This window comes from Corvus hawaiiensis, chromosome 9 (genome assembly GCF_020740725.1).
Source record: "Corvus hawaiiensis isolate bCorHaw1 chromosome 9, bCorHaw1.pri.cur, whole genome shotgun sequence".
NCBI classification, from domain to species: Eukaryota; Metazoa; Chordata; class Aves; order Passeriformes; family Corvidae; genus Corvus; species Corvus hawaiiensis.
Window position 1 is genome coordinate 21,686,131 of NC_063221.1, and position 12,647 is coordinate 21,698,777.

At 41.3% G+C, this 12,647-nt stretch overlaps 1 protein-coding gene across 2 annotated transcripts in view; it reads right to left on the minus strand.

Moving 5' to 3' along the window:
* ST6GALNAC5 (ST6 N-acetylgalactosaminide alpha-2,6-sialyltransferase 5) overlaps nucleotides 1-12,647 on the minus strand; it is a 69,890-nt gene that overhangs the window by 13,961 nt on the left and 43,282 nt on the right. For both annotated transcript variants that reach the window (XM_048313366.1, XM_048313365.1), the window contains exon 3: nucleotides 327-736. In XM_048313366.1, coding sequence (XP_048169323.1) covers nucleotides 327-736 — 410 coding nt within the window. The remainder of the gene's footprint in view (nucleotides 1-326; nucleotides 737-12,647) is intronic.

Here is a 12,647-nt window from a genome sequence, read left to right on the forward strand (position 1 = left end):
TTTTCAGATTCAGTGAAAAAACTTTAAGGTATATTACCCCAAAGTCAGATTTAAACAGCACCTGCCTCTTTGACTCTATAAACAGTACATCCAGACTCTGGCATTCTAGGCTGATGAGGCAATACTCCATACAAATCATTTTGATGCATATTTTTACTTATGTTACCAGTGATGTTATTTGGCATGTCATGCCACGTTACAACTCATGAGGCAGAGGATTTAATGGGCATGATTGTCCCTCTGAGCAGATCTGAAATTGGTATATATAAATTGCATCATTTTACTACTCTGTGACATCCCCTAGGTGTATCCATGTAAGTTCTCACCTGTCTTTTCCAGTCTCCCGTTTAAAAAGGTCATCAAATTGAAGCATCTTGTGGCGAGAAATCATATACACTTTTAACTGAGGCAGTATCTGGTTCATCAGCTGCAGGTTATTGTACACCAAGCCTTTGCCATCTCTCCTCATGTAGCTGCTCGGGCCCCAGAAGATGAACACAGCACCGTGGCTCATATTTAAGAGTTCGTTGCGATTGCGCAAAATCCTCTGAATGCTGGAGTGTGCAATGACCCGAAGACTCGTTTTGTTGCCGACATCTTTGCCATAACCCTGGGTGGGTGCATCGTTCATCCGTATGACGCACTCGCTCTCGTCGATCCTGTCACCTTGTCTGCTCCCCAGGAGGTGTCCCGAGCTGGTGACCAGCGCACAGCTCTTGCAGTGCATCTTTAACGGCTGCAGAGACAGAGACACTTCACAGTTAGCTGTAGACATCTTCCCTTTCACTGCATAGCTGTGGTTTACATGTTCATGGCATATTTTACAGCAAATACCTCAGAGCAATGTACATAAATCTCTCCCGGCAGTCTTCCCAAACAGCTGGGGACACATTACCTGTACATTTTTGGGGGGAATGTGGTATAAGTGTACAGCACTTAGAGTTCCTCTGTGGAGCTAAGCCCTTTGAGTAAATCCTCCTTTCCACTGCTGCCTCATAAAGAGAAATCACAACAGCTTCTCTACTCTTCCCAGCTACTTAGGACTGTACTTCTTGCACTTGCCATAACAGCTATAATTGGAGTATTTTTTATTCTTCCTCTTCCCTTTTTTTTCAGGAAATAATAAATCCTAAGGCCTCATAAGTTCATGTGTGAACAGCTTTTCAACCCTGGGGTCGGGACATTTTGCTATGGGAAGAGATTGATACCTTGGCCCAGTCCTTCCATGCTATTTGCAAATTGTGCCACAACCACTGCAGTGCTCTCGTACCTCCTTTATGGTTCAACAGTCAGAGCTGGTCAGTAATGTCTGTGTATATTTTACATGACAGTGAGTTAGTGCACTGAACCTTTGCTACCTTGTCAGGTCATGTTTAAAAGTTACACAGTAAAATGAAACGGGAGGTGCCTGTTCAGTGAGTGCTGACCTAATGGAAGCAGAAGAGTAAAACAAGTTTTCATGAAAATGAAAGTGCACAATAAATCATGTTACTGAAGTATGCCATCACCACAGGTATCAATTATAGAGGAGTATGTCACTATCTACTGCTCAGCATGAGAACTAAATGGAGCAAGGGTTAACGGAATCCCCAAAGTGCAACCTTCTAACAACAATACAATAAACTGTGAGGTAAATAAAGACTGTTTGAGGGTGTGCCTTGGTAGCCCTCCAGGAAATAGTATCTTGCAATTGGTGTGTATCTTAGTTTCTTTGAAAAACAACAAACAGCAACAAAGCAAACAAACAACAATGCCCACCCATGCCCCAAAAAAACACCAAACCAGCCCAACAAAAAAACCCACCACCAGAAAAACCCCCGGCACAGAGGCTGAACTGCGCTTGCTTGATCATTCCGATCTACACATATACAGGAATCCAATGACTAAATCAGCCTGTAGTGAGGTACAGCTTAAAACTCTAAAGCTGAAAAGGACACATGATGTAGGTTTGACATAATCTCGTGCCCCTGTTTGAAAATGCTTTCGCCCTGAGTACTTAATGTGAGTGTTTTACTACAGTAACTTAGTTTTAATTTTGAAGGTACTAAGTGGTTACAATTACAGTCTGAGATTCTTTCTATGAGACTAGCTAATGAATGCTTAATGCTTTTTAATTGCAGAAAAAAAACCAAACCAAAAATATACAATATGGACACCGATACAACCAGTAAACCTTGTATCTCCATCTCCCCCGATCAACAAAGTCCCTTTCACATCTATGAACTATAATCCAGAGCTAATGATATGGGTGAAAATGTGCCTTTGTGAGCCAAGGTTCCTAATGCAGTATTTACATGCATTTTCCTTTAAGCTTTCATCTGCCACTTTGATGAATTACCTAGTGAAAAGCTCTGAGGTGAGCTGGCTGCTCCACCACCATGCTTGGGAAGCAAGACGAGGTGCTAATGAGGTTAAAGGAAATGTAGTCAGCACCAATGTTAACTCACAGGTTTGAATATCCACATAGCAAGGCATTTTCACCTAAACAATCTCTGCTGGTTTCTGGCCTACTGAGCTACAACTTCCTTGTTTCTTTTAAAAAAGTGTGCCACAGAACCCATCAATTGTTAGGAAAAAAGGGCGGCCATCAGCAGAGCTGTGGAAAATTGGGGAGGGGGCTGAGGCTACATAATGAACATTAACACCCCCCAGAACATCTGTCCCAGATCTTGTTTGAAAAATGTTCCTTCTGGGAAGAAGTCTTTAGCCTGAAAGAGTCAGGTATTGCCTAGCCACTTCCTGAATGATGCATGGGGGCTGAGCCCTTGTAGCTGCTCTAGGCAAGTAATTTTCAGTTGCCTCACTCAGATTCTTTCAGCTGAAATCTACAAAACTTGCACCTAAAAATTGTCAGAGGAATTCACGGTGAACAGCCACAACATTCTCACACCAGCTGTTTATAATGCTCTGACAACAGTGAAAGCAAGGGGGGAAAAAAGCCATTGGCTGTAATACCATCTCACTGGGAGGCAGCAGTGTCACCAGAAATGTCATCTACTTAAGCAATAATAATGGAGGCAGAAGGCAGTTCTTTGGGATTGATGACCAGCTGGAAAAAGTTGATGGCCTGAGAATAACCAGGGGCCATTAAGCCAGAAGAACATTAACTCCACAGAAAACGCTGTTACAGTAATTATTACAGTGATATTTTGGAAAAAAAGCAAAGTGGAAAAAAAGCAAACCCCATGAAATACGAGTTATATTTCAGGAGCCTGGCTTCAAAAGGGATGGGGTGAGAGGTAGGCGAGTTTTATAGCATCTTTATTAATTACTTTGAAGTGTAAGATATCATGCATGTAAAAGCTGCTGACATTGAATCGTACCCATTGTTAATAAGCAGCCACAGTTTGTGTGTACCTGAACTCCATGGACAGCACCTCTGTGATAGGGCAGAGCATGTGGCTACTGCTACAACACAGGTCAGGCACTTGGACAGTACATGAGCCAAGCACTGTCCAAAAAAATATCCCAAATCACCTCTCAGTTCCAGTCACCTCAAGACACGTATGGAGAGAGGAAGAACAGAGGTTACAGTACAAGTTCACAATGTGGAGCCCCAGAAGATGGCAAATCAGCTGGTGCTTTTCAAAGACAGATGGGCTATCCCAAGGGAATGAAGGCAGCAGGGGAACTTTGTCATGGGGCAAACCCCATAACAGCACCTTTGTGGCCATAACGAGTAAGTGCAGCTTTGCACTGCTGCAAGTATTCCCACAGGCCAAACTGACTCCTGGCAGCTTCCACTTCCAGAGATCAGCCCAGAAGTGCTGCTGCTCTGTCACAAATGCCTGATTTAGTTAATGAAACAAAAAACAATGCCACAGGTTTTTTTGTATTTTCCAATTGAAGGCAATTTGCTCTGTTATTGACTTTAAAATCTATGTTGTTCAATGATTGAAAAATGTTATTTTCAGATACTTTAGTGCTCAAGTGCTCAAGAAGAATAAATATTCTCAGATAGAATTATTGTCTTCATGATGAAATCAAATGATCATTTTTTTTTACTTCTAGAAGCCTTTTGATTTTAAAGCCAAGATTTTAAAAAGAAGACAGCTCTCTCCAGTAAAATCACGAACACTGTGAAACACACTTGTTCTTATACTGAGTACTTAATGACCTACTTTCAAGGCCCCTGGGTTCAGATCACTCCATTATCAGTAGTGTAAAAATTTCTGTTCTATAAATAAAAGCCAGAGTGTTTTATCTTGGCAATGATGACCTGGCCACAACAACAATACCAAATCAAACCAAACAAGCAAACAACCATTCCAGAGCAGCCTTGCTTTCTCTTTTTGTTACAAAGCAGGTGATTTCATTGGATTTCATTTCATGTCCCCCCCCCCGGTGCCCATTGTGCCTGGCCTAAGGCACAACAGCTTGGGACACTCACTGTATGTCACCCCAGTATTTGCTTTTTATGTTCCTTGTCTTGTGCACAGAACTTAGTCAACATTTCCTACATGATGCTAATGAACCCTGAGTTCACACCATGTTCAAAACAATTTGTTACTTATGGCTTGCTCTTTATTGCTGGGTCATTACCCACCAGCAACAATAAATAATTAAGGCTTTGCCAGTGAAACAATATTTTGTCCTGGCAGCTTCAATTTTTTTTTCCTTTCTTGTAGCTTTGAGCAGCTCTGAGGTTTCTCACAGGCTGATGGCTTGGAACCACTGCTCCACCATCCTGACTGCTCCTTCCCAGTGCTCCTCTCCCAGAGGCTTGGAGGACAATCCCCCAGTCACAACTATATCCCAATTCTGCAGGAGTTCCAGCCATGCCCAGCCCATTGCTGGCACATCACGAACAGCTGAATGCTCCAGCTCTGGTGAGCCCCCGTCATTCAGCACTGCCCCAAGTGTAAAGCTTCTCATGCCATTAGGTCCATCCCTCATGACAAGATACATGTATTGCTTCTATTGGTGTGCCTCCTTCCTTAGTATTTTCCCTAAAAGACTGAAAACTGTAAGGCCAAGTCTGCTTTTCTTTGAGAGATTCCCAACAACCACCTTAAAGTAAAATAGAAACCCTGAGGCTTCACATTTGCCAAGAAACTTGTGTTCTGTAAGCCAATGTAGCAAGCTGTAGGGCTCAAGCTGTCTCATTAGTGAAGCACAGCTGTGCACTTCAGCAGTGATTTCCACAATGCAAGGACTCTGGGAGACATGATCCTGTGAAAATAATGCAGGTTCCCTGATTATTTTTGGTTTGTAAGATACTGATGGAACAGTGCTTTCATAATACTATGACAGGAATAAAAAATGAAAAAAAAACCCTAACCACATACAAGCTGAAAGAGTTTGCTGTTTTTCAAGTCTCATCTATGAAGTGATGCTATCAAGCCAGTCTTCTCTGAACAGTAAGTCATTCAGATGGATACTGGAATATTGTAGGTAACACATAGGTGTATAAAAAGCTGGAGGAAAAAAACCAAACTGAAACACCTAAAGCATGAGAAGAGTTTTGAACTTCAACTTGCTGTTGTAAATGCCACTTTAAAGTCTCTGGGAGTTTTGATTTTGTGGTGCCAAGTTCTGATCCAAGAGATTATTTTGCTTTGCCCATGACATTTTTACATATATGTTCATACAGGGAGTGTGGCTTAATGTCTACACTCTGCATGCCAGCTCAGACTTCCCCCTCAAGTTTCATAAATTTTGATTCTTTAAATCTTATGCCAGATAAGAGCATCTTATGCAGGTACAGAGAGCTGTCAAAGAGGGGGAAAAAATCCTCAGAGCAAATACATTTATAATTATTTTTGAAGTACACTTTTGGTACATTAGAGAATTTACCATGAAAACAAACGGCATTATCCACTGAACTAAAAGCATTGATTGCCTTGAAAACTATATCCTAGTGACTGATATCACACAAGTAAACAGAAAGGGTTAGAAGATACCACTTGCCCAACATTGTTAATCCTTATGCAAATCCAAATAACAAGCATTTGCAGCAAAATTTTGCAATTCAAAAAAGGTCTGGCAAGTCTGCTCATAAAGATAAATGCATGTCTGTTTAAAAAGATAAAAGATAAAACAAATGAATTTCTTATTACTTCTCTTTGTTTCTTGGGCTGTGGAGCTTGAATAGGCAAATGTTGTGGAAGCATTAGCATCTTCATTTCCCATTGATTCTTCTGAGTTAGTAATATAACTGGACTCTGCCTTCAGATACTGGATAAGACAGTGACATAGCCAAACTCCAGCACGTGCATTCCTTACACTAGTGATCACAGCACCTCATGTTTTATTCCTCCAAGGAATGGAATGTATTTTTTTTGCCATGATACCATACTGAGGGGCATCTGCAAAACCTGTAGGAAAAATACAATAATCCTATTTTCAAAAGGTCCTTAGACAGGTCTAATTAAATTCAGAACATGAGGCTATATGAAGAGGAAAAAAACCCAACAAATGCACTCCACAAGGCTTTCACTGGAGCAATTTTCTTAGAAAAAGTGCCGTTAAGCACACTAGTCAGTGAAGAGTCTTTTGCTTGTGTCAAGTGTTTTCCGGCACATTAACTCGTTTTCAGGGGACTGCTGGCTAGTCAAAGCTTCCATTAGATTAATTAAAATATGGCTTCTCTCACTGGAAAGAAAAGGCATGAGTTTGGTTACAGGACATTGACCACCTATAGAAGCTGAGCCCTTTCTAGTTACAGAAAATACACGAGCAGGAGCAGCAGCACAGCAGATGAACAACAGGGTAACTTTTGGTATATGGGGCACATTTCTCTTCTTATTTTAGAAGCATGATTACCAGGCGCTGATGTTTTCCCCTAAGCCACCTGAAGTGAATATAAGGTGCAACCTTGCAAATTGTCAGCACGTATAAAGCTAAGATTTAGAGAGCCGTTTCCATCCTGAATCCTATAAATGTGTCCCATGAGGAAGATTAGTATCAATCATAGGCTTATTGGAGAGGGAGATAGGATACAATGATAACCTGAAGCTATCAACTAGAGTAATGGTCTAAGAAGAAAAAGCAATCAGAGAAAGAAAAGAATATCCTCAGTGAAAGGCAGAACTGGAAAATCAGGCACAAATGTATCATGTTGATGAACATGAACTGTTATACAAGAGAGAGAGTCGTATGAACAATATATACAGGCTCTAATGAAATGGTTATTGCCTAATGTTTATCTTAAAAGGAGTGCAAATAGACATCCATATTACACCAAACTGCTTTACTTTTGTTCTGCAGCTGAAGTACTTGCACTAAAATGAAATAAAGCCACAGGTATGGTGTCTTAACTATGCAAATTGTTATCACTGAAGTGTCACAAAACCAGAAATTATAATGATCTCCAGAAAAGGTATTGGACAGTCTGGATTTTTGCTTCAGAATGTTTTCACATCAACTTCTCTCCTTTGCTTTGGTATCTTTTGGCAGTTCTTTCCAGTTTAAATACTTCATGTAAGTATGCCCTCAGATGCTCTCTCTGCACCTGTCATGGCCATGCAGGATTTTTTTTGAGCTTCAAGCTTCACAGGGTCCCTTTTTTTATCTAACCCAGCTTTAAAGCCAAGCATCACTGATCTTTAAGGTTTGTGCCTACATTTTCAAATTCAAGCACATTCTTTATTTCTGTGGCACTACCTGGCTCATCCAAACGCATCTAAACTCTCACTACAACTATTATCTCTACAAGGCAACAATGTGATGGGCATTGCAAGGACAAAGCAAGACTTTCCAATGGCATCCAGTTTTAACAGAACTGAATACAGCAGCAGAGTTCTAGCATGTAGAGCCCCTAGAATAGGCCATATGAAATGTAAGACCAAATCTCTAATTAGAAAGTTACTGATCCCACAGAGAATTTTTCTAAAATATATTTTGTCTTGTATTTCTCTATCTAGTTGAAGCAAAGTGAAAAAAAAAATAACACTCCTTATTCCCTTGAAAGGTTTTTGTTAAAAATTTTGTTCAAATGTCTTTCCTTCAAAGTCTGCCAAAAATATTCAGCCTCATGGTGTTTTGTTTTTCATGTGGTAGCTCCATGTAATCTTCATCGGCTTATTTTATGTAACACAGGCTGTTCTATATCCTCTTACTTCTGTCCCTCTGACTTAACAGCACACCAGAAACTAGCGAACAAAATGAAAGAAAGCAGATTTAAACCCTCCCCCCCGACCCCGCCGCAAAGATACTGCATCTGAGTTTAAAATGTTTTTCTGAGGATGTATCAGATCCAATAATACACAAAGCTGTACCACCTCCACAGCAGAATCCCAAGGCAGCCTCCATAATCACTGGCACACTGACACCAAAGACAGATGCTGGAAACAGGTACTGGCAGCTGAAGTGGCCAAAACATCCATTTAACTTAATAGTGACAGGTTGCCAGAACTCACTACAAATCTCTCCCATGCACATACGTAGAAAAGAATAAGAGAGAGCGTTTTGTGCTAAAGTATTTGTATCTTTAGTTTTGGACAAAAACTAGGTGAAAAGAAAACATCTTGAAGACAGACATATAAACATCTGTGTATCTGCAACTAGGTATCACTACACTGTTAACTGATTTTGGACAACAACTACATTTGAAAAATAAACATTTTCATTCAGGGATCAGCTCTTTCAGTTTTGGGGCTTTTTTTAAAAGGTCTCAAGCATTCAAAATATGTCTTTCCAATTGTTCACTATTACCACAGTCCTGGTCAGGAGACAAAAATAAACACATTTATCCAATCACGGTGTTTGTATTGAGTCTATTTGTCAGCATGCAGGTTAATATGAAATTAAACACTTTGTAGATGGAAACATTTAGCACTGAAATGAACCTGCCAGTGAGGGTTAATCAGACAATCAAGTACAAGAGCTGGCACTCTGTCTGCCAGCGTGGCATTGCTTCTGCATAGAGGTGCTCTTCAGTTTACAGCAGAATGTCAAAGCTGTGTTCTGTGGGGGTGAAAAGGATGAGGTTAACTGGAATCTCTGGAGGAACCACTGAAAAAGGCTGGCTGGAGAGAAAGGAAGGTCTCTCCCAGAGGAAGGTACCCTGAGCTGCAGGGCAATTGACAAGAGGGAGCCCTTAAAAAACTGTGCCGGGGAAGGGCTGATAGCAAGTCAGCTAATTACAGGGCAAGAGCAGGGGCTGACCTTGCTAGAAGTAAAGTCTATTTCCAGATCCGTGTATTTCACAGATATTTAGGACAGTGGCTTGTGGTTGTGGCACACTAATGCTTTTATTTATGCTTTACCATCAATAAATTTGAGTGAAGCATGATTCCCAGGCACTTGGCTAACACTCTTCAGTAATACTCTTCGCTTAAAGAATTAGCTGATCTGAAACTGGCAAAATTACATAACTTAAAATCACAGCTACCTGATGCATTTGGTCAAGGAATTTGAATTGTAGGAAGGTGTGCCAGAAAGAATGCAAGAAGTTGGTTTAAGACAGATACTACAGAAATCAAGAAACAACAAATCACCTCTTAGGAAGCAGCAGCAGAAACAAAACCTTCCTGCAAGGAGGTGAAATGTGGAGTCCCAGAGTCACAGGGGATTTCTGAGTGCTTTATACACTTTATCTGCTTTTTATTTTACATTATTATTCCTAAATGGTACTCCTTGGATGTGAGGTGTGTGTCATTTGAATGCATTTTACCTGGCAGTGGCATTAAACGATTCCTGCTCTCACTTCTTCCTGGGTTGGGGGGTGGAGTGTATTTCACTGGATCACTCCCTGCATCCATTTCACAATCAGAACAGGAGGCAAAGAGAAGTCACAAGAAGGGAGGAACAAAAAAGAAAAGGTAGGTGGATACACAGCACTGCTGTCTTTAGTGACACTGAATGTACATAAAATTCAGCCCAAATTGCTATGGTAAGATGGGTGACAGTGGTGGTGGTGATAGAAGAATGAAAAGGAGAACACGGCAGCATGACCAAGAAGTTCTACACTGCAGATACTTTTCCAAAGTACCTCTCAGTCTTTCATTGTTTAAAATCACCATTACTGAATGCCTTGACATCTAACTGATAACCTGTCAGCAGGAAGTTTTAAATTCTATAACTAATGTTTGATTTTCAGGGCTCTGTACCACACCTGGCTGCAGGATATTGTCTTCTTGTAAGGGAGAAACACTGGAGTGTCAACAGTTTTTTGTATGGGAATCTGCTGCCCACAGTCCCACTGCTCCCCACTCCTGGCACACCCTCGGAGCCCTGAGTCGTGCCCACCTTGCTGCACACGCCCTGCGCAGGTGGAACACCCGAGCCCGCAGGCTGGAGCACCCTCAGCAGGGCTCTGTGCAGCGTCCCTGTGCTTGCACCATCACCTCCCACCCCACAGAACCCTCTGGAGGCCACCTGCAGCCCCCTGGCTCTGAGGCTGATCTCGCCGGGCTGGCACACAGTGACAAACACATCTGCACAGGACAGGGCACGCCGGGGACAACCTGCCAGGAGATGGCACGAGAGCATAATCCTGGCTCAGTCACAGGCACGGGAGACCAGGAGTGTCCAGAGCGCTCGCGAGGGACAGCCATTGAGGACAGCTGGCAACCTGACATCCTAAAAACCAGTGTGGACAAAGTGGGAATTTCATCTCGGGCATGGCAGTGTCTGCACTGTTTCTGCCTATTTCCCAGATTTGCACATCTGAGGAGAAAAACAGGCATCCTCCCAGGAGAAAGCCCAGCTCCTGTCAGCACAGCACAGCCGGGAGGAGCCTCTGTCCTGGAAAACCACATTTGAAGAAACACAGCCAAACTCCACTGATGTGTCAGCACTTAATTACAGCTGGAGTGTGGTTCAAATCTTTCTCTTTCTGTCATGTGTTCTGCTTCCAGAAACACACACTCAGAAAAAAAAGCAACAGTGCAGGATTTCTACCGCTCAAAAATAATAATCACACGACAGCACTACTATTATAATTAAACAGAAATTAATTACATTTTAGAGAAGGGGACAGGTTCCGAAGGCTTAGCTGGTTTCCTTTTTAATTACTGTGTAATATTGTGAACATAGCAAAAATCTTCTTTTTAACATGCTAAATGTGCTGGGGGTTATGTTTGCTTTAACAGACAGCAAAGGATGCTACATTTGCATTTAATTAAAAAAATAAGTTATTAAAATAGTTTATTTTGGTTCAATGTATATTTATTTAGTATGTGGATGGTTTCACATCAGAAATAAGATTTTTTTTTTCAATTAGTATTAAGCAACAGACACCTGGGAGAGCAAATAAAAACAATGTATTTTCAAAGAAAGCTTATTAATGCAGACACATTTGGCCCTGTCACAACTAGATTATTTTTGAACATTCACTGTTTCCAAAGGAATCAATCTCTATCCCGAAAGCTAACCAGTATGTTACTTTTTTGACAGAAACAACATAACACAACCCCAGAAAGTGGAACACATGCAGAAACTCCACACCAAGTGTGAGCTACCCTCCAGCCCAGAGTGATCCGAAGAAACAGCTCCTGTGGGTAGATGGTATCGTCCCTTCCAGGTATGGAAGGGCATCAATGGCTGTGGGAATGCAGGGTGGATCTGCCAAACCTGGCAGAGCATTTGAGAGAAAGAAATTCTAATTTTCAGCTGATGCCATAAAGATTTTTTGCCTTTTCTTTTATACCCCTTTTATACCTTTTTACAACTTCTGTATTCCTAGTGCTTTTTGCCTACATTCTTGGACTTGTTTGTCAAGCTGAGAGACTCAACATTTCAGAAGCTTTGTAGCTAGGGATCAGTGTGCCTCAGACCCCAAGGTCCTCTCCAGAACACATTCTGTAAACTAAGATAGAACCGTCCAGGGAAAGGTTCCTTGGGGAGGGGGGCTCATTCAAGTCTCTCATTGGGGAATCTTTGGCGGATATGCTAATTAGTAAAACCTATAATGTTATACCAGATCTTTTAGGGGTGTGCATTGCAGTGGGCATTTCGGTGCACTTGACCTGGATGTGTGCACCTAAGGATCCTTAAAATAAATACCAAGGTAAAATCCCTTTCCCCTTCTAACCATGTTATACTCTTGATTTTAAGACCAGGAAAAGGCATCACAGCTCCTGAGCAGCCTTACACAGGAATCAGGCAAAGATTTTGGCAGATGCAGAAAAACAAATGTAGGCATCCAGTTCACTTGAAATTCAAATGAGGAAACAGCAAAGCTCATTTATGTGCTTTCAGGGTTAGTCAGCAGCTAAGCAAAGATTTTTTTAAACTGAAACTTTACATTTAGGTTTAGGAAAAGAGCTTTAACTGGGTTAAGTCCTGCTTTACACACCAAAGCTCTTCCTGGGATCTAACTCTGGGTTCCTGTATTAAATGAAAGTCTTAGGGAACCACTTCTTCGTACCCATATATCTGATTCATCACTCTTTGGAAGGCTACAATAAATCTGCCATGGAACCCTACTAATTGCTAGTAAATCACCAAAGTTGGAAGTGTCACAGCATATCCAAAAAGAGTAAAAGTGAAAAGCTGAACATTCAAAGAGCTCTGGGATGAAATTGTGTCACTTTACAGATGAACCTGTAATCTATGTGAAAATAAATGATGTATAATGATTATTAAATTTGAAATCAAATCTTCACATGGGGACAATTCAATAAGGTTAGGTGATTATAGGACTATGCAGCAGCATCATTTATGGAGACAGAAATAGTCTCACGTCCCTCAGAGGCTACAAA